The following is a 23,629-nucleotide window of genomic DNA, read 5'->3' as shown; positions in this document are numbered from 1 at the left end:
CAGCTAGTTATTAAATTTTTTCAATACTAATTTCCCAAATACATGAAAAAGTACTTTTCAACATTCATCTTTGAAAAACTTTGTGTCAAGTCTATCACAGTTGACCTAATCACATAATCTTGTTTTTTACTATGTATACTATTATCTTAGCTCTGCTCACTTCACCCAGCATCAGTTCATGTAAGTATTTCCAAGCTTTTTTGAAATCAGCCTGCTTATCATTTCTTACAGAACAATAATATTCCATCACATTTAAACAGCATAACTATTCAGCCATTCCCTAACAGATAGGCATCCATTCAATTTCTGGGTCCTTGCTACTACAAAAAAGATTTCCTGCAAACATTTTTGCACATGTGGGTTATATTTTCTACAGTTATTTTAAATGGAATTTCTCTATTTCTTGCTGTTGAGTTTGTTGGTTACAGATATAAATGCCAATGATTTGTATGGATTTATTTTATATCCTGCAACTCTGCTAAACTTGCTTATTGTTTCTAGTAGTTTTTTAGTTGATTCTCTAGGATTCTCTAAATATACAATCATACGATCTGTAGAGATATAGTTTTGTTTTCTTGTTACCTACTCTAATTCTTTCAATTTCTTTTTCTTCTCTTTTTGCTAAAGCTAATATTTCTAGTATGAAATTTAATAATAGTGGTGATAACAGGCAACCTTGTTTCAACCCTGATCTTACTAAAATGTTTCTAGCTTATTCCCATTACATATAATGCTTGCTGGTGGTTTTAGAAAATCTCATTTATTACTATGCTCTCTAGTCTTTTTATTAGAAAGGGGTGCCATATTTTGTCAAATGCTTTTGCTATATCTACTGAGATAATCATATAATTTTTGTTGGTTTTATTACTGATATGGTCAGTTACACTGATAGTTCTTGTAATATTGAACAAGCCCTGCATTCTTGGTATAAATCCCATTTGCTCACAGTGCTACTGACAAATTGTTATAATATTTTATTTAAATATTCATACTAATATTTTATTTAAAAATTTGCACCAATATTCATTAGGGAGATTGGTCTGTAATTTTTCTTTCTCGGTTTTGGCTCTTCTTGGTTTAGGGATCAGCTCCCTATCTGTGTCATAAAAAGAATCTGGTTAAGATTACTTCTCCCTCTATTTTTCCAAATAGTTTATATAGTACTGAAATTAATTGTTCTTTAAATGTTTGGTAGAATTCATGTGTAAATCCATCTGGCCCTAGAGATTTTCTGACCTGTTATGCTAGAGTCTGAAGGCTCCCAATTTGACTTCTATGGTTGTGTTGGAGGTCTGATAGCTGGCCTATTATTCCACTGTCCTTCTGAACCAGGACAGAGTAGCCAGTGTTCCTCTACTTCGACTAAGATCCTCCTACATTCCCTGTGCCTCCCTGTGCTGGGTTTCATTACCCCCTGCCCAAATGAGAGAACTCTTCTTAAGTCTGGAACTTAAGAGAGAACTCTTCTTAAGGCAGAAAATTGTTACACTCAAAATGTCTGTAGATCCTGTCATTCCAAAATCCATTCAGAGGCTTGATCTAGCATTGATTCTGAGGGAAGGTGGGGAGAGCTCAAGCTCAAGCAATGTCCTTTCTACTTTCTATCATCTTGATTCTGCCTCCTCTTCAACTGGTTATTGTGAGTAAATGATTTTGTAAATCTTAAAACTGTATAAAAATGAGTTATTATTACAATTAATAAGTAATAAAAATCATTTTTAGAATGACATAATATGCATAACTTTGTGTTTGTGTGTGTATGTATACGCGCATGCACGCACACGTGTGTGTCTGTTGAGGCAATTGGAGGTAAGTGACTTGCTAAAGATTGCACAGCTAGGAAGTGTTAAGTGTCTGAGGCCAGATGTGAACTCCTGACTTCAGGGCTGGTGCTCTATCCACTACACCAACTAGCTGCCCCATGTATGTATGTGTTTTAAAGAAAAATAAATAGGTTACTCACTTCTCTTAACTTGCTATTTTTGCTTCGCTACACTTATTACTTTGTCATCTGGGAAAGCCAAAAAACAATGGAGGGCAAAAAAATTCACAAAATGAACCCTTCGGAGCAGCTAGATGGCACACCAGCTAGACAGAGTACCAGCCATGGAATCAGGAGAACCTGAGTTCCAAGATGACCCTAGATACTTAATACTTACAAGCTGAGTGACTCTGGGCTAGTCACTTAAGCCCAATTGTTTAAACAAAACAAACAAACAAGCCAAAAAAACCCACAAAACAAATACAAAATGGACCATTCCTGGCATTTGGATTTATGGAGTCTACTATTTTCAGGACTATGTCTATTACATACATAAAATATTTAATGGAATTTAATGGAATGTATTACATACATAAAATTTTTAAAGCAATTAAAAGACATCTCTATAGCATGAATCTCAGAAAAGCATTATTCAAGTAATAGAGGTCCAACTTACTTTCACTGATGTTATGAAAATGCTAGATTAGAATAACTACAAAACTACAATATTTTCTTAGAAATAGTCAAAAAAAAATCTCATACTAAAACTACAGAATAGGAAATGTACATTTTTATATTTAAAAAAATGATCATCAAAATAACAAACTGTGTTGCTTAATTGTTAAATAAAAAATTAAAACGTGCAAGTTGCTTTTTACACATTATCTCAGTGTATACAAATGTAACTAAAAGCAGATCTTATTCTTGTTTGTTTTAATGTCCTAAGAAATTAAAGAGACTCTATAGATTTCTAGCTTCTTTTTAACAGTACTTTCATTTCCTTTTCTAGCTTCAGAAATTTTCTCCAGTCTGGTCTCAAATAAAATGAAATACTTCTTACCAAAGACCACCTTTCTATAAGAACCCTTGATGTTATACATTCCTGACTCTTCCATTTCACATTCTTTCTTATTTTCAATCTTTTCCTATTAACTAGCCTTTTCTCTACAAACATTCCATGTTACCCCACATCCTTAAAAAAAAAATCTTCATTTTGAGATCAGAAGTAAAGCAGAAAACAGGGGAAAAAATTTTACATCCAAGGATTCTGATAAAGGCCTCAATTCTAAAGTAGGTAGAGAATTGACTCAAATTGATAAAAATACAAGCTACTCTCCAATAGATAAATGGTCAAAGGATACAATTTCCAGACTAAGAAATTAGTCATTTTTAGTCATGTGAAAAAAATGTTCTAAATCACTATTGATTAGAGAAATGCAAATTAAGAGAACTCTGAGGTATCACTATATACCTCTCAGATTGTCTAAGATGACAGGAAAAGATATTGACAAATGTTATAGGGGATGTGGGGAAACTGGGAAATTAATACATTGTTGGTAGAATTATGAAATGATCCAACCATTCTGGAAAGCAATTTAGAACTAGGACCAAAGGACTATCGAACTACATATTCTTTGATCCAGCAGTGTCTCCACTAAGTCTATATCCCAAAGAAACCATAAAAAAAGGGAAAAGAATCACATGTGCAAAAATATTTGTAGAAACCTTTTTTGTAGTGGCAGGGAACGGAAATTGGGTGGATACCCAACAGCTGGGAAATGGCTAAATAAGTTATGGGGTGTGTGTGTGTGTGTGTGTGTGTGTGTGTGTATTATGGAATATTATTGTTCTATACAAAAAAGATCAGCAGGCTGATTTCAGAAAAGCCTAGAGAGTCTTGCATGAACTGAAGCTAAATGAAGTGAGTAGAACTAAGAGAACACTGTACACAGCAGGAACATGTGATAATCAATTGTGCGGTACATAGCTCTTTTCAACAATGATGTGATTCAGGACAATTCCAACAGACTTGTGATGGAGAGAGGCATCTGCATTCAGAAAGAAGACGATGGAGACTGAAAGTGGACCACAACATAGTATTTTCATCTTTATCGTTATTGTTTCCTTCCTTCCTTCCTTCCCATCTGATTTTTCTTGTGCAGCATGATAAATGTGGAAATATAGAGATAGGAATTGCACATGATTAACATATATTGGATTGCTTGTTGTCTGGGGAAGGAGTGAGGGGGAGGGAGGGAGAAAAATTTGGAATATAAGGTTTTGCAAAAGTGAATAGTTGGAATCTATTTTGAAAATGCATTTTCAAAATAAAAAGCTATTATTAAAAAAATTTTCACTTAACTCAAATCATACATGCTAAATAAATATCATTGTATCTCTCTTCTTCCAAGTGAAACTTGAGAAAATAATTTACATCTGCAACCTCCAATTCCTCTTCTTTCTCTCTTCGAAACTTTTTGCAATATGACTTCTGACCTCAGCATTCAAATTATACACTTACCTGCTAAAGCTATGGACCATTCTTCAATCCATCTCTTTCTTGTCTTTTCTGCAGTAGGTTGTCCTTAATGTTTGCAATGTTCACTTTATTTTCCTGGTTTCCTGAACTGCCTAAAAGACTCAAGATATCTATATCTATATATCTTATATATACCAAAGTATTTATTTACATTGTCTTCACTATTAGAAAGTAAGCTTCTTGAGGACAGAGACCATTTTTGTCTTTCCAAGCTTGGCAAATAGATATAGACCAAATGTAAAATGCCAGAGACAAACAAAAAAAAAAGGTAAAAATTTTCTTTAAAAACCATGCCTCCCCTAATCTCTAATAATAGATAAAAATCTTTTCATTCTTCATTAATCTTTAAAACCAAGATAAATAAATATGTCATTAAATTAACTACTTATATTTTTATCCTGTCCTGATATTATCTATAAGGGACAAGTACATTTTTTTTAACCCAATTATGTCCTATAAAATAACTTCCCTATGTTATGATATTATAAAATTTAGAAATGGAATGAACTTTAAGAGTTTTTTTTCTATGAATTCTCAAGATGTAGGATGTTGACACTAAACATCAAGTTAATTTCTCACAAGATAATACAAGCATTGTTATCAATTGTACTGTGTACATAACCAATTTCTGATTCATGGAAATATTTGGTTTGGTGGCAGATATACAATATTTAAATATCTCACAAATATTTGATTAATATTAATGTGGTTTTAAATCTAAATTGCCCATAAGGATTTTTTTTCCTTAAATCAATAACTTTAAAGATTGAATTTTGTCCTATTATCTTGGAAGAATATGAAAATAGTTCTCAGTTTTAAAGCACTTATAGTCCCATATAATAGAGAACACTTCTGACCTCCTTTCTAGCAACAAAGACTAGCAATCTCGTTTCATCTATCTTTAGTTAGAAAGTCCCATGGAAACTAAGTAATCTTTCCTTTTCAATAGAAAACTAAATTCTAGTAAGAAAAAGCAAAGATGCATACAAACAAGAAAATAAATAGCTGTCTCATATGAAAGATTTTCCATTATTTATTCAAATAGGAAACTTCTTCAGCAACTCTGAAATATACTCTAACAAAAAAATTATTTACTGTATTTTTTATGTACATGTATGTATGCATATATGTATTGGGTGAAGAGGAATATGGGGAGCCTTCAGGCAAGGGAAAATAATTATCAAGTGATAGTATATAAAAGGACATTTTTCTAGATCAAAGCAACCATTAACATTTTTACATGAATTTATTTATATGAGAAAATACCTGGCATAAATGTAGCAGTTGGAAATATTTGTTCTTGCTTCTTTTTGCTTTCAGTCAACAGCTCCTCCTTGGTTAATGGAAGATCCAAGACTTCGACAATAACCTGTGCTGCATCCAATGCCTTTTTACCCATAACCATGGCTTTCACATCCCAAGTATATTTCTTTCCAAAGCAGTCACAAATTTCCTGGAATATCACTGAATAGAGTCGCTCAGTATCTGAGGGGGAAAAATACGTTATATTCAGTAAGAACATTTTATTTAAGTTTCTGGGAAGAAAAAATGGGCAGTAAAATGATTACTGAACTAGAAATCTGGTGACCTGGGTTTTTTCTATTCCTTTTTATGATACTGTTTTAGTTGTATGATATTGGACAAATTTTCAATGGCAGTGATATTATGTATAAAATGAGAATAGACAGTTTCTAAAGATTCTTCCAATTCTAACATTCTATAATTCTACAATTCTAAGAAACCAACATAAAGTAAGGTCCACAAGTCAGGATCAAATGATTTTTCATTTAAGTATAGTCCAATGGTCAGAGAATTCATTCTTTCCAAACTTATTTTGTTTCTTCTTAGTTTTCAAGGAATACAATATAAATGTGATAGTTACATCATTTCTGAACCTGCCAATAGCTTCACTCATTTAAGAATCTCACTATAGTTCCTATAAAATGTTTACTTTTAAAAACTGCTTCCTATCAAACTGTGTATACCCTTTGGATCTAGCAGTGTTTCTACTGGGTTTATATCCAAAAGAAATCATAAAGGAGGGAAAGAACCCACAAGTACAAAATGTTTGTGGCAGCCCTTTTTCTAGAAGCAAGAAACTAGAAACTGAGTGGATGCCCACCAGTTAGAGAATGGCTGAATAAGTTGTGGTATATGAATGTAATGAAATACTGCTTATTTCAAAATTACTTATCACATAAGAAATGATGAACAGGACAATTTCAGAGAGACCTGGAGGGATTTATATTGTAGTGATAGGGCTAGCTTTCTGGAAGTCTCCGGGATCAGTCTGAGCCTTTGGTCTTAGTGGAGAAGTGATGAAGGCAGGACAGCCACCACGAAGCTGCCCAAAGTTGGAATGTCTCATTTCCAGTCCTTCTCAGCCCTTATATATATCTTAGTACAGTTACATCATTACAGCATACTGAAGTTATGGATGTAGATCACAACACAGCATTTTTACTCTTTTTGTTATTGTTTGCTAGCATTTTGTTTTTTCTCATTTTTTCCTTTTTGATCTAATTTTTCTTATGCAACATTTGATAACTGTATAAAAATTAATAAATTATTAAATTAAAATATATATATATTATTAAAGCTTTTTGTTTACAAAACATAAGACATGGGTAATTTTTCAACATTGACTCTTGCAAAACCTTCTTCCTCCCACCCCATTCCTTGGATGGCAGGTAGTCCAATACATGTTAAATATGTTAAAATATAGATTTAACATATATTTTTAACATGTTTAACATATATTGGATTACTTGCCATGTAGGGGAAAGGATGAGAAAAGGGGGATAAATTTGGAATACAAGGTTTTGCAAGGATCTTGTTAAAAAATTATCCATGTATATGTTTTGAAAATAAAAAGCTTTAATTAAAAAAAACAAAACAAAACAAACTCCTGCTTCCTTACAGGGTTGGTTGAGTTAGTTTCAAAATGAACTCTCAAAGAGCCAAATACACTGACTAATAAGTTATTTAAACTTGATTATTTAAATGTTGTTGCCTCCCATCCAATTATAAGCACTTTGAAACTAATTTCATTGATGTTGAGTTATTTCTTCAGGTGGTAACAGGACCAGAGCCCACAATGCCAGTCACCTCAAATGTTATTTGAAGGGGTTGGCTTAGATCTGGGATCCATAGTTCCCTGAATCATAGTCATTTTTAATCCTTATTTAGCAAATGGACTTTCCATAGTCTAAATGTCTTATACCTAACTTTTTCAAGTGTTTAAAAAGCACAGAAATTACTAAAAAGCATATACTAAAAAAAAAAAAAAATATTGATGAATTCTTTACTTTTCTGTTATTATTACCTGAAAGCTGTGACCAAAAGAAAAAAAAAAACCTTGAAACAATAATGCAAGAAATAATCTAAGAAAACTGTCCTGGAATGATAGAATATGAGGGACAAGTAGAAATAGAAAAAATCTACAGATCACCACCTCAAAGAGTTCAAAACACAAAAGAAGATTATTGCCAAATTCTGAAACCCCTAAATCAAAGACAAAATTTTATAAGAAATAAGAAAAAAAATCAAATGCAATGGAGATATAATTAGAATTGCACAAGGTTTATCAGCAGCCACAATAAAAGATTATAAATCCTGAAATCATATATACCAGCAATCAAAGAACTAGGCCTCTAACCAAAAATACCTCATCCAGTAAAATTATTCATAATAATGAATGGAAAAAATGGACATTTGATGAACTTGCAGATTTTCAGGACGTAGTTTAAATCAAATATAACTCAATAAAAAATCTAACATATAAGAGCCAATATCAAAGATCAATTTTGAGGAACTTAATGGCCAAATTGTATGTATTTTTTACATGGAAATGTAAAACATATGTCTAACAGTGACATCAGTAATTAGATAGCTCAAAAAAAAAAAAAAACTGAGAGGGAATGGAATATGATCTGATTCTAAAAAAACAAAGCTCTCTAGGAAAAGGTAAAAATAACAATGACATTATGCAAATGAGGTGCAGAAGAAGAAAAGACAGAGATATTAGAGGGGAGAGAAGGGTTCATACTTCTGAAAATCTACTCACTTTGGGAATGCATTAAATAGTCAACATATATACCATAAAGGATGCCGTACCTTCCAAAATCTATAAAGAATTAAGGAGAAAGGGATAAATGAAAGAAGCAAAGGGAGGAAGAAGAAAAGGGAGGGATTTTTGGGTGAGAGGAGGTAATAGAAAAGCAAACTGAAAATCAACATTAAAATAGAAGAGTTAGCTGGGATATAAAAGCAAACAAAAGTGAAAATATAATGTTGTGATCTACCCTCAGGTCCCACAGTGTTCTCTCTGGATGCAGATGTCTCTCTCTATTACAAGTCTATTGGAATTGGCCTGAATCACCTCATTGTTGAAAAGAGTCACATCCATCCAAGTTTATAATCACATAATCTTGTTGTTGCTGTATACAATTTCTCTTGGTTCTACTCACTTCACTTAGCATTAATTTATGCAAGTCTCTCCAGGCTTTTTTGAAATCAACCTACTAATTATTTCTTATCAGAGCAATAATATTTCTTAACATTCATATACCATTATTTTTCAGCCATTCTCCAACTGATGGACATCTACTCAATTTCCAGTTTTTTCCCACTACAAAAAGGGATTGCTACAACCATTTTGCTCCTGTGAGTCCTTTTCCCTTTTTATGATCTCTTTGGGATACAGGCCCAGTAGAGACATTGCTAGGTCAAAGGGTATGCAGAGTTTGATAGCCTTTTGGAAACCCTGAAGTTTTACCTTATACCCCACAAATTGGGGGGGGGAGAGAAAAAAATGCAATAGTCAATTGTAATGAACTATTACTGTGCTATAAGAAATGAGTGTAACTAAATACTTAGTGGCACAGAAAGATTTATATGAAATGATGCAGAGTGACATGAGCAGAGCCAAGAAAACAAATGCACATAGTAACTACAACAATGTAAATGGAAAGAATGAAACACTAAAAAGCAAAAATACAAGTAGGATTTGAAGAGAAGGGAGAAAACATCCCCAATTTGCCCTTTACATTACCCATGTTGCACATGCCCTTGGACATTTTCAATATATTGATCAGTAGTGCTGGGTTTTGTTGTGTGTTTTTTCCTCTCCCAAAAAATACTATTTGTTACATGGCTTTCTGGTGGCAAGTAATAGGAAGAAAAACCGGGATAGCATAGTGATATAAGAACAGGAAATATTTATTAAAATGTAATAAAATGAAAAATGAAAATAACTTACCATTAACTATAACCACTTTATAGTTATATCAAAAGAACTGGGACCTGTATTTATTATACTTTGGTTAAGTTTTTTAACTTCTGTAAATCTCATTTTTCTCATTTGTAAAATAGCAGGATTAGACCAAATGTTCTCTAAGCAACATTCAATCCTTACATTTTATGAACAAATTCCATGAATAAGCTTCAGCTTATATATATTCTATGAATGCTTACTCCAAAACCAATCTTTAAAAGTCTAGACCATTTTTGTATTCTTATTCATTTATTATTTTAAATAACACAAAATCAATGCTCTAAAGACACAGTATTTTGTGTTGCAGTTTTGACAATTCAATGCAAAGTAAAATACTTTCCAGATAAAATCAGGACACTTGACAAGTGATAAAAGAAAGCATACTTTTTGTACTCTGCAAATGAAGCAATGTTTTCATGGAGTGCCAAGCACTAAATTTCAAACTGCATTAAAAATAAATAACTATCCATCAAGCCTAACTCCTTCATAAAAACTTTCTAACCCCACATTTAAGAGCAAATAAGCACAAACCAATCATTAATTTTTTTTTTTTCCTTTGAGGTGTCATATATCCTCAGGACACAAATCAAGAAATTTCTATAAAATAAAAAAGTTAATATAGTGAAAAGAGAACTGGGTGTAGAGTCCCAGGACTGGCTTTGGATTTCAGCTCTAGATACTTGGGTGATCTTAGGACAATATTTAAACAAGCAAGCAAGCATCTATCAAGCACCTCCTTTATTTCAAGTACTAAAAGCTAGGGTCTAGGGATATAAAGACAAGTGAAAAAGCACTTACTCTCAAAGGACATACATAAGGAGAGCACTTACAAATATAGACATCTAGAAAATGAATATAAGGTAAATTGGCAGAGAAAAGCCATTTGGGAGAAAAAGCAGATTGGGATTCAGGAAAGATTTCATAAAGAAAATGGCCCTTAAATTTAAGTCTTAAAGAATACTAGGGATTTCAAGGGGTGGAACTTCCTTGGACTTAGTTTTTTCATCTATATAATGAATGGACTAGATTAAATGATATGGGGAAGTCCTTTTACTAACTAATCCTGTGATCCCAAGACATAAAGCAAATGTAAGAACTTTAAAATTTAAACTAGGTTTCTAAAGCATGTTTATGTTCATTAAACATTATCAAAAAAAAAAAAATCAGATATAGCTCCTGGAGAGTTGCTTTAACACAAAAATTTTATAGTAGCTCTTTTTTTATGTTATATAGCCTTAGAGAAATAAAATTATGTTTTGCATTTCTCATTATTATTGGTAGGGCCTGGTGTTCTAGCTTTGTTCTCACTGTCTTAGCTGGGTGAAACTTATTCTACTCAAACCTTTACTCATTCCATTTCTAATTGCTGCCCAAAACATTTTTGTTTTGCTGTTACACCATAGCCAGCATGCTTCATTTGAAATCCAATCCAAGAATTACTTAAACAGGGCCTGTCATGTCCAAGACATACATGCTGAGTGTATCAGGGACAAAACAAAACGAGTCAAACAAAAACCCAAACATTAACAAGGGAACATGTACATATAAATATATACAGAAATACAGACTATGTATTAGACCTGTGATTTGGTATTGGAAAAACATCAGAAGAGAACACTAAGAGGTTAAGTGATTTGCCACACATCTTGCATGTGTAAATGGGACTTAAACCCAGATTTCTTGGTGTCAGGTTTCTTGGCTATCCAGTAAAGTTTACCATGTTATCTCTCTGAATAAATATATTTGGAATAAATACCATTCTTAAAACAGACTTGTCTGCTTTTAATCCCAGACTACCATGTAATGATTTATGATTCTGTGTTTATTACCATGATTTCAAGAATGCTTAATAATTAATGTTTATGTCTTGCCTTTTGAATTAGGTTATAAAGTCAATGAAGCTCTAGGAGGGAATATCATTATGGTTCCTTATATCTCACTCAGCATCTAACAAGACAATCATATATATATATATTCTCATACCACTGTAGAAGTAGGGACAGGGTGTGTTAGAATCAGCTCAGACCAGTTGGTTAGCTGATGGCTGAATTTTCAATATGAGCATTTATACTCTGAAAATTATTTAATGTTACAAATCAGAAATTGACAATTATTTTGTTGATTGTCTAGTGACTTAAGAACATAACAGAGAAAATATTAATAATGGGTATGGAAACTTTTAAGCTCTCAGTATATTTTGTTTATTTTAGAGAGTCAGGTAAACATTTATTAAAGCACTTCTAGATGGAAAGACCTGAGAAGTCATCTATTTCAAGCTCCTTGTCTGACTAATGGAACTTGCTTTGGGCCAGAACTCTGAACTTGAAACAAAGGATTCTTACAAGGTGCTAAGTCAGTGCAACTGATAGAGACAATGGTTATTTAGCATAGTGCTTAACAGTTCTCTAGTTCAGTACGTGTACTTAGTACTTACACAAAAGTCACACCTATGATAAGAGAGTATATAAGCTCAGACAAACTCAGCCAGAATCAGAACTAGAAGACAGAGACCATGGTGGTGGTCTTCCTGCCTCCCCCACAGAAACCAAGACACATTGAGGAGGACCTCAACAAGCTGGCAGAGGCAGAGAATACAAAGTGCTGGCAGTAGGAACTCAAGCTCTCAGAACCAAGGAGAAAGATAGGCCTCTAAGAAAGCTAACCTGGCCCTAGGAAAGGAGACAAGACTTTGAAAGAGACAATAAAGGATTTGGACTTCAACACTTGGCTGTACTTGGGATTACTGAACTGAAACGAAGGCTGCTGCCAGAGACCCCAAGAAAACTGAAACAGAGAACATTATATTTTAGAGAGAACATTACAGGAATTGAAGCCCTTAAAGGTAAAGCGTCTTGCCCAAGGTTACAAAACAGCTGACAAAACCAAGACTGGAACACAGGTCTTTTAATTCCCAGTCCATGCTGATAGGATCTATATAGCAAGTATAAAATGAAGAGATATTAGTTCATTTCATTTTTAAAAGGTTTCTTTGGTTGAGAAGAGATGCCACACATGAATAAGCTCTCTTTAATTCAATTTTCTACTTATCAATCCATTGCATCATATAACAAAAGACTGTTTTAGATAAGCAGGAAAATGCAGAGAAAGTATCGCCCCCTCTGTGAAATGCTAATGTTCTATTGATGGTATATGTGAAAGATTTTCAGTAACCATAAAGTGTTATTCAAATGTAAAGTATGATGATGATGAATATTTTTCATTGCTTATTGTTGTCTTGGTACAAACTAAAAGGCAAGTACTATTATAAAGGATTCCTAAGCATTCATTCAAAGCACAGTATACTTTTCTTCAAAATAGTCAAAAATCTTTTGCACCTATTCATGTCTGAACACTTCAGAAGTACATAAACATATTGAAATTGCTTTTTATTATGTTAATAGCATATGAAGTTGGATGTTTTAAAAAAATTCCCTTAAGCTTAGAAGCAAAGGATTTTAGTTGGGTCTTTTTTAAAATTCTACTTAAAGTAAATAAAACCTTAAATCATCTTAATCGTGGCAGTTTTTAAATAAGTGATTTTTTTAAATAAACATTTGTAATAAAAATTTGATTAATAAGAATTGACAAGGAGTGAGGTGTTCTGGCTAAATGAATTTTTTGCATTATCACCCATTAACCAGCAAAATACTTTATATAGTTAAAAATGCTTCTTAAACTTATTATTTATCCTTTTCTGACTTGGCAATAGAATAGTATAAAATGAACATAATTAGAATTTCTTTCCAAGGAGACATATAATTTCCAAATCACCAAATCCAAAGACTTTTTCTAAGTCATCCTATTTCAATGAAATTTCAATTTACCCAATAAACTTTCAAACACCTATTGTGCATAATATACTATGCTTGACAATTCTTCAGTATCTATTAGCCACTGTCACACAGATACTAAGAGGCAGACTAAGTATTCTATTTTAGATCTATTTAAACTTCTACCATGCCACAAAAGCTACTTTATAATTCCAATATACAACCACTGACAATATTAGAGCCAATGTAATTTCTATCCAGTATCATGACCTACAAAGTGACCTACAAAGACTAAGTAAAGTAATGCTTCTTTTACTGATAAAAATCAAATCCAAAAATTGTGATCTTGTAGGGAAGCTCCATAGCAAAACCTTACTCTTATCGAAAGAAATTACTGCTACCAAAAAGTACATCTAATTTCCTTTAAACAATCTGCAATGTACACACATAACCTCAATTTCAAAGAAGTATCTCTAATAAAAATCATTTAATATATTGTTTCCTAAAAAAGTTGGCTAAGGATCTTTGATGCAATTCTTGACAGAACAAAAGTTATTTGAATGCTAACAATATTTTCCCTAAAAATATTAAATTATGTAGGCAACAAAATATTCACTGTACAACTTTTCATATAAAAATGAATTTCACTTTATTCAAAGTTTACTTAACCTATTTCCATCCTGGAATATTTGATACATGTTGTATTTGTTTTTTGTTAATATATTTCAAAGTAGTCTGTGGTCAAAATGATTTAGAAAAGCCTATAACCTAATAGGTTATGTCTTACATAAGATACTTTTTAATAGCAAATTAAATATAAAATTAAAGTCAGTTTCATTAGGAATGGCACATACTGGCTATGTAATCTTGGGCAAGTCACTTAAACTCCTGGTGGTTCAGATAACTAAAAGACTAAGTTGATGAGAAAGTCCTTGCTGATTTGCACTGGTAGAATGTCTCTTTACCTAGGAGTATCCTACACCACTTAAATCATAGAAGAGAGATACCTATTCCCTTCATTAGAAATACAGGAGGCGGAATTGTATTATGAGATAGATATACCAAAAAAAAAAAAAAAAGGGTAAAAACATATTTAAAATATAATTAATCTTCAATTTTTCCAGGAGTAATGTTCCTAGAAAACAATATGAAAACAAAAAACAAGACTGTTTATACATTAAACCTATGGGAAATAGAGGGTTAGGTTCCTGCGACTAGCAAAAACTGTACTCTTTCACTAAAGATTGTTGAAAATAAAATCTTATGCATACAATTCTTTATTTAAAAAGCATTAAATCTAATAACATGCCCTTGGATTAGAAGGAGTAAGGGCTGGGCCAATAGCAGTAGCTGTGATATCAGAATATTCAGGTTAAAAAAAGGGGGTGGAAGAGGCAACATCTGTCAACTAAAATTTCTTTTTTGACACTGTAGTTGAACTTTTTTCCTGCAGCAGCAAAGGAAAACAGGGGAGGCAGGACATGGAAGGCAGAGAACTCACTGAGAACATGCCTAGTTACCAAGATGAAAGTGAAAATGAAGTTACTAGTAAAATCATAGGAATGAATATTGAGGACTGATTGTACTTTATTTATTATCACACAATATGAAATAGGAGAAATAGACACATATATACATACATACCACAATGCTGCACTTAGTTTCTTAAATCTTGTTTTCTCTTTCTAATATATGTTTTATGGATATCACACCATGTTGATACATTTCAACAGAGCTCATTGGTTTCAATCTCCAGTTCAAATTCATCCCATGGTTATATTATAGTGATGCTTCTTGTATATAAAAAGCCAAATTTGGTTTGGTGTTAGAGAATAAGACATGACTTAGGTTTAAAAATAGAGACTAAGTGACATGAGAAATATACATATCTCATTGCTTGGTTTACTTTCAAGAATAAAAATGAGTTCAAGTAGACCTAAAGAGTTAAGGTTCTCTGACCCAAAAACTTGTAACAAAATAAGCTTTGCTGTGTTCAAGAAACCACCAAGAATATACATTAAAGAATATCAAATTTAGAGAGGAAAAACAAACAAAAAACCAATGGTGCCAAACATCAAATACATCAATGAAGAAATAAATCAGTTTGGATTGACTGTATTATCATAACCTTTCATAGTCAAAAGTTGCCAGATATGTTTGTGTGCCTGGTATATAAATGAAAAGAAAAATAAACAAAATAAAGCCTTATATATTGTAAATATGTGGCATCTTTTTCTTAATATGGAAGTTTTATAAAATGTTTTTAATTGAGACCTTGCCTCTTTGGCCAAATTATTTTAATAATTCTTTTTAAAAGTTTATTTATTTTGAACATAGACACAAAAGTCCCATACCCCCCCCCAAATAGAGCATTTCCAAGCAGACAGTGTAAAATAAGGACAAGATTTATTATACAATAATTAATTTCCATTTCAGACTATTCACTTTTTGTTGAAAAACTATCTGCTAAAAAATTTGTGTAACAACTTTTTGTGGTGGAAAAAATTAGAAAATAATGAGTAGATGCCCATCATTGGGGGAATGGCTTAACAAGTTGTGGTATATGAAGGTAATGGAATATTATTGTTCTACAAAAAATAATGAATAAGCTGATTTTAGAAAGCATACAAACTTGAGCAAAACAAGAACTAAGAATACATTCTACACAATAACAGCAAGAATGTGAAATGATCAACTACGAAAGATTTGGTTCTTCTTAGTGGTTCAGTGATCCAAAGAAATATCAATAGATTTTGAATAAAAAATACCATAAGCATCCAGAAAAAGAACTAAGAAGACTGAATGTAAATCATCACATGCTATGTGATGCTAGGTATGTTTTACTTCTTGTTTTCTGTTTTATCTCTCCTATGTTTTTTCCCTTTTGTTCTGACTTTTCTCTCCCAACATGATTCATAAAGCAAGGTGTATTAAAAATAAAAAGATTTACTAGGAAAAAAAAGAAAAAGAAAAACTATGTGCTAAAATGGTTGTAGCAGCAAAGAAGTAGAAACTAAGTAGATGCCCATCAATTGGAGAATGGATGAATAAGTTATGGTATATGAATATAATGGAATATTGTTGTTCTATAAGAAATGATGAGTAGGCATCAGAAAAGCCTGGAAAGATTAACATGAAATGAGGCTGAAATGAAGTGAGTTTCTGCTCAGGAGAACATTGTACCCAGTAAGAGCAAGATTATGTGATGATCAACTATGACAGACTTAATTTTTCTTAGCAATGCAGTGATCCAAGACAACTTCAATAGACTTGAGATGGAAAATGCCCCCTACACTCAGAAAAAGAACTATGGAAACTGAAAGTGGATAAAGGTGTTCTTGTTCTATTTTCACTTTTTTTTTTCTTTGCTAAGGCATTTGGGGTTAAATGAATTGCCCAGGGTCACACAGCCAGGAAATGTTAAGTATCTGAGGCCAAATTTGAACTCAGGTCCTCCTGATTTAAGGGCTGGTGCTTTATCGACTGAGCCACCTAGCAGCCCCTTTGAGGGGTTGTTTTTTTCTTTCTCTTGCTTTTTTTTCCCTTTTTTGTTCTGATTTTTTTCTCATAACATAGCAAACATGGAAATATATTTAAAATAATTATATGTTTAACCTATATCAAACTGCTTATTATCTTGAGGGAGGTAAAGGAGAGAGGAAAAAAAAAAACTTTTGGAACTCATAAATATTACAAAATGTTGAAAATTATATATATATATGTATATATATACATATACATATGTACGTATGTATATACACACACACACACACACACACACACACACACACACATTGTGTGTGTGTGTGTGTATAAATGGAAAAAATACTATTGAGGGGAAAAAAAGGCATGCTAAATACTACACATTGTTTTCTTTTTCTTTTTTTTAAAATAACTTTTTATTGACAGAACCCATGCCAGGGTAATTTTTTTACAGCATTATCCCTTGTACTCACTTCTGTTCCGATTTTTCCCCTCCCTCCCTCCACCCCCTCCCCCAGATGGCAAGCAGTCCTTTACATGTTGAATAGGTTACAATATACCTTAGATACAATATATGTGTGCAGAACCGAACAGTTTTCTTGTTGCACAGGGAGAATTAAATTCAGAAGGTATAAATAACCCGGGAAGAAAAACAAAAATGCAAGCAGTTTATGTTCATTTCCCAGTGTTCTTTCTTTGGGTGTAGTTGCTTCTGTCCATCCTTGATCAATTGAAACTGAATTAGCTCTCGTTATCGAAGAGATCCACTTCCATCAGAATACATCCTCATACAGTATCATTGTTGAGGTATATAATGATCTCCTGGTTCTGCTCATTTCACTTAGCATCAGTTCATGTAAGTCTCTCCAAGCCTCTCTGTATTCATCCTGCTGGTCATTCCTTACAGAACAATACTATTCCATAATGTTCATATACCACAATTTACTCAACCATTCTCCAAATGATGGGCATCCATTCATTTTCCAGCTTCTAGCCACTACAAAGAGGGCTGCCACAAACATTTTGGCACATACAGGTCCCTTTCCCTTCTTTAGTATCTCTTTGGGGTATAAGCCCAGTAGAAACAATGCTGGATCAAAGGGTATGCACATGAGCATAGTTCCAAATTGCTCTCCAGAATGGCTGGATGTGTTCACAATTCCACCAACAATGTATCAGTGTCCCTGTTTTCCCACATCCCCTCCAACATTCCGCATTATCTTTCCCTGTCACTCTAGCCAATCTGACAGGTGTGTAGTGGTATCTCAGAGTTGCCTTAATTTGCATTTCTCTGATTAATAATGATTTGGAGCATGGTTTCATATGTCTATAAATAGTTTCAATTTCTTCATCTGAAAATTGTCTGTTCATATCCTTTGACCATTTATCAATTGGAGAATAGTTTGATTTCTTATAAATTAGAGTCAATTCTCTATTTATTTTGGAAATGAGGCCTTTATCAGAACCTTTGATTGTAAAAATGTTTTCCCAGTTTATTGTTTCCCTTCTAATCTTGTCTGCATTTGTTTTGTTTGTACAAAAAATTTTCAATTTGATATAATCAAAATTTTCTATTTTGTGGTCAATAGTGATCTCTAGTTCTTCTTTGGTCATAAATTCCTCCCTCTTCCACAGATCTGAGAGGTAAACTATCCTATGCTCTTCCAATTTATTTATAATCTCATTCTTTATGCCTAGGTCATGAACCCATTTTGACCTTATCTTGGTGTACGGTGTTAAGTGTGGTACACATTGTTTTCAAAGCTACCTGTTTTTCTGTGTTTCCTTCTAAGTTTTCTTTTATTCTCTGCTATGTATTTTTAATCTTTTTCTCCCTCTTTTCTTTTTTCTTTCCTTCTTTCCCTCCTTTGTTCCCTCTGTCCATATAGGATATTATACTATTACCTACAGATGTTCTTAAAAACATCTTTTTTTCTCTTTTGAAACTCTGAACACTTCCAGATATATGGGGACTTACTGGCTAGATTTCTTTCCTAAGGACCAATGCGTTAAACCAAAATCAATCTGATTCTCATTAGCCACCAAGAACAGATCCTAGGCCAAGCCCCATTTGGTCATAGTTTGGATCTAGATGGACTCAGATTAAATGTAAATAGTAGTCATTTTTGCTTTGACCAAAAATCCTGAAGGTCTTCCCCTCTTCTCTGAATGAGTGTAGCCTCAGGCAAACTGAAGCCTGTTGAAGATCTTAGCTTAAAAAGGCCAACGTCTCCCATTGGATCCAGGGCCATTTCCAGTCATTCTGATTTCTATCTTGCCATTGGACCCAAGTGGCTCTGGAAGGGAAAATGAGGCAGGTAATGTTGCACAGCCCTCCCTCACATAAATCCAGCTCACTTGCATGCCATGGCTTCATCTCCCTGATGTCTTGATCCTCTTCTAGAACAAAGGACAAACAACAACCTGTGATTTTGTTACAACAGAATACTAAAAGGTGAGGAAATTCTCTTTATGGCTACACATTGGCAACTTTTCTGAAATTATAGTCATAAAATAAAATCAACTAAAATAATTAAAGTTTAAGCAATTTGAACAGAGTCATAGAGATAGTATGTAGTAAACATAAGACTTGAACCTAAGTATATCCTGGTTTCAAGGCTACTCCATCAACTACATGGTTGACCTTCAATAATAGAAGAAAAAACAATGACAACACCCCAAACAAACAAATAAAAATTGTACTTCTTTCCTTTGAAAAGCGGGAAATTCTAGGTATGAAATGTTGCATAAGTGAGCAGCTATAGTAAAAATTTCTATTTGCGACCCAGGAACTATTTTAACACAATTACAAAACACTTCTCACATAAAGTAAGATCTAAACAACTGGAAAAATATCTATTGCTTATGGGTAGGCCAAGCTAATATAATAAAAATGACAATTCTGCCTAAATTGGTCTTATTTAGTGACATACCAATCAAACTGCCAAAACATTATTTTATAGAACTAGAAAAAATAATAACAAAATTCATCTGAAAGAGCAAAAGATCAAGAATATTTTAAAAATTAATAAAAAAAATACAAAAGATGGTGGCTTAGCAATACTAAAACTCTAACCATTGCAGGGGTCCTCAAACTTTTTAAATAGGGGGCCGTTCACTGTCCCTCAGACTGTTGGAGGGCAGGACTATGGTAAAAACAAAAACTTTGTTTTGTGGGCCTTTAAATAAAGAAACTTCATAGCCCTGGATGAGGGGCATAAACGTCCTCAGCTGCTGCATCTAGCCCACGGCTGTAGTTTGAGAGACCCCTGCAACGATATTATAAAGCAGCAGCCATCAAAACCATTTGGTACTGCTTAAGAAACATAGTGCTGGATCAGTAGAATAATCAAGGACTATAGTAATCTAATATTTGATAAACTCCAAAACTCCAGTTTCTGGAATAAAAACTCACTATTTGACAAATTTGCTGGAAAAACTGGAGAAAAAAAAACTCAGAAACTCGGCATAAACCTACATCTCTTACTCCATACCAAATTAAAGACAAAATGGGTAAATGATATGAATACAAGGAGTAAATCTACAGGCAAATTAGGGGATCAAAGAATAATTTACATATTAGATCTGTAGAGAAGGGAGGAATTTAGGACCAAAGAACAAGAAAACATTTTGAAAGGCAAAATGGACAACTTTGATTACATTAAATTTAAAAGTTTTCGTACAAACAAAACCAACAGAAATAAGATTTAAAGGGAAGTATAAAGCTGGGGAAAAAAAAAAAAAAACTTTACAGTCATTATCTCTAATAAAAGTCTCATTTCTAAACTATATAAAAGAACTGTGTCAAATTTATAAGAATACAAGTCATTCCCCAATTGATAAATGGATATGAGGATATGAACAAACAATTTTCAAATGAAGAAATCAAAAGCATCTATAAAGTTACATGAAACAATGCTTTAAATCACTATTGATTAGAAATATACAAATTAAAACAACTCAGATACCTCTCAGGTACCTTAGCCTCATGCCTCCCTGATTGGCTAAGATGATAGGAAAAGAGAATGATAAATATTGGAAGGGATATGGGAAAAGGGGACACTAATGCATTATTCGTGGAGTTGTAACACACTGTTTCTGGAGGTCTACAGCTATGAAGAGCAATTTGGAACTATGCCCAAAGGACTATCAAACTGTGCATACTCTTTGGCCCAGCAGTAACACTGCTGGGTCTGTATCCTAAGAAAATAATACAGGAGAGAAAAGGATCTACACGTGCAAAAATGTAGCAGCTAATTTTTATGGTAGCAAAGAATTGGAAAAGAGATGTCCATCAATTGGGGAATGGCTGGACAAGTTGTGGCATATGAAGATAATAGAATACTATTGTTCTGTAAAAAATAATAAATAAGCTGATTTTAGAAAGACCTGGAAAGATTTGCACCAATGTAATGGGGCAGAACTCTGGAGAAATATTCTTGAGGCAAGGATTCTTACAACAAGGTGTTAACTCAGTGGAACTGATAAGACAATGGTTATCTAATTTAGCATGGTGATTAATAGTTCTCTAGTTCGGTATGATTGGTTTAATCTTACAACAAATAATGGTTCCCTAGTAATATGATTGGCTTATACTCAGTATAATGAGTTGATCTAATTGTAATAGAGTATATAAACTGTGCACAAATTCAGCCACAGTAGAGAAGACCTGATCAGCCTCATGGTGGCTCTCCTGCCTTCATCACTTCTCCATTAAGACCAAGGACTTGGACTGGTCCCAAGATCCTCCAGAGAGCTAGTCTGAGCACTATATTTTAATCCACCCTGGTGTGGGGGCTCTAGAAAGCAACTGTAGGTATTGTCACCCCAACCTGGGGGCTCTAGAAAGCAGGATATTACATTGAGATGTGCAGACTGCTGACTGGTTGATTGGCTGAGACTGCTGATGCAGACTAGGAGATTAAAGGAGACAATAAAGACTTTGGACTTTATCCCTGACTATTCTTGTGGTGATTATTCTGCTGAAACCATGGCTGGTCCGTAGATCTCCAGAAAGCTAGTCAGAACATTACACATCAACTAATGCGGAGCAAAACAAGCAGAACCTGGAACATATTGTACACAATAACAGCAAGAATGTGTGATGACCAACCTTGAAAGACTTGGTTCTTCTCTACAGTTCAGTGATCCAAAGCAAGCCCAATAGACTTTGGATAGAAAATGCCATATGCATTCAGAAAAAGAATTAGAGAGATTGAATGTAAATCAACAGATACTATGTTCCTTTCTTTTTCCTGTTTTGTTTTTTTCTCCCAAGGTATTTTCTCTTCTGTTCTAAATTTTCTCTCCCAATATGATTCATAATGCAATGTATATTAAAAATTAAATTTTTTTACAATTTTTAAATAGGAAAAAGCCAAAACAAAACCAAAAAAAATGTCTCTTTTGTTCAACTTAGAAAAATCTTTGTAACCAAGGAATCTCATTTTTCAGGTTTGTGGGGGAATGGTATATTCAGAAATTAATGTTATGTAAAAATAAAAGATAGTTATAAAACTTAATGAAAATTATAATAAAACTTCAAGAAATTTTATATTTTACTGAGGAAATACATGTCCTAAAAGAAATCAAATAACAAATTAAGGAAGGAAAGGACATAACAATTGGATGGACCAGAAAGTCTTAACTCAGGAAGTAACACTTGGGCTGAATGATCTGTAATTAAGGCATAGAGGAGAGCTTATATAAAAAACACTGAAGTGAAAAATGGAGTGAATTTAGTAAATAGCCCTTAGTCCAATTTGGCTGAAATAGAAACTTTGTGAAGTATAGTAATACAAAATTAAAAAGCTGGAAAGGATGATGGGAACATAGAATGGGCATTTAATGCTTATTAATCATAGCCAATCACAACATAGCATTGGTGTAAAAGCCAATAAATACAGTAGCCTAAGTCAGAAGTAATCAGAAAGATGACCCTATAAGCACACAGACTGAGGTTGGCTAGAAAATTAGGAATGTCATAAAGGAAAAATCACAAAACTTGGAAACTAAATATTAAAAGTATATGAGGAAAAAACATCAAAGATGATACTGAAATTATAAATCTGGATGATTTGATGGTTTTCAACTCAAATAGGGAAGTCTGTAGAAGGACAGATGTAGTGGGGAAAAGAAACTCCATTTCAGACATGTTGAATTTGAGATGCTTCTGGCTCCCCAGGAGGAGAGGACTGAAGGAAAGTTGACTTTGTAGAAATGAAATTCTGAGAGATTACATATAGACATGTAATATAATACATAATATATAAACTTTTGGAGTCATTGGTGTATGAATAAATCAGCAAAAGAGACTAAAAAAAAATTAGTCCAGAGATGTATAAAAAGAAATGTAGGAGAGCACAATTTCAAAAAAGTCAAGAGAAATAAGAACATCCAGGGCAAGGGGTACTCGATAGTTTAAAAAATTGCAGAGAAGAAAGAAGATTGAGAAAAAGTCTTTGGGCTTAGTAGTTAAGAGATGATTGGTGATCTAACACAAGAGTTGTTCTCAAGAAGACAGATTAGAAATCAAATTACAAGAGGTTGAGAATGATGTGGTAAGGAAATGGAGGTAGCAAGTGAGGTGATTTTCTCTATGAATTTGACCAAAAAGAGGAGATGAAACAGGTGATGACAGTTTGAATGGACAGCAAGATCAATTGGCCTTTTTGTTTGTTTAGGGAAACGCTGGGACACACATTTGCACATGCATACACAGATATATATGCATGCAAACACACACCTGGCCATGTCTGTAGGTAGAATGATTAATGGAACACATTTGTAATGAGGCTAAC

General features: G+C 33.2%; 1 protein-coding gene across 2 annotated transcripts in view; it reads right to left on the bottom strand.

Annotated features, from left to right (window-relative positions):
* Positions 1-23,629, bottom strand: part of PUDP (pseudouridine 5'-phosphatase) — a 168,323-nt gene that overhangs the window by 111,720 nt on the left and 32,974 nt on the right. For both annotated transcript variants that reach the window (XM_051984568.1, XM_051984567.1), the window contains exon 2: positions 5,568-5,786. In XM_051984568.1, coding sequence (XP_051840528.1) covers positions 5,568-5,786 — 219 coding nt within the window. The remainder of the gene's footprint in view (positions 1-5,567; positions 5,787-23,629) is intronic.

This window comes from Antechinus flavipes, chromosome 3 (genome assembly GCF_016432865.1).
Source record: "Antechinus flavipes isolate AdamAnt ecotype Samford, QLD, Australia chromosome 3, AdamAnt_v2, whole genome shotgun sequence".
NCBI classification, from domain to species: domain Eukaryota; kingdom Metazoa; phylum Chordata; class Mammalia; order Dasyuromorphia; family Dasyuridae; genus Antechinus; species Antechinus flavipes.
Note: the sequence above shows the minus strand (reverse complement) of the source record. Positions and strands in the feature narration are given on the sequence as shown.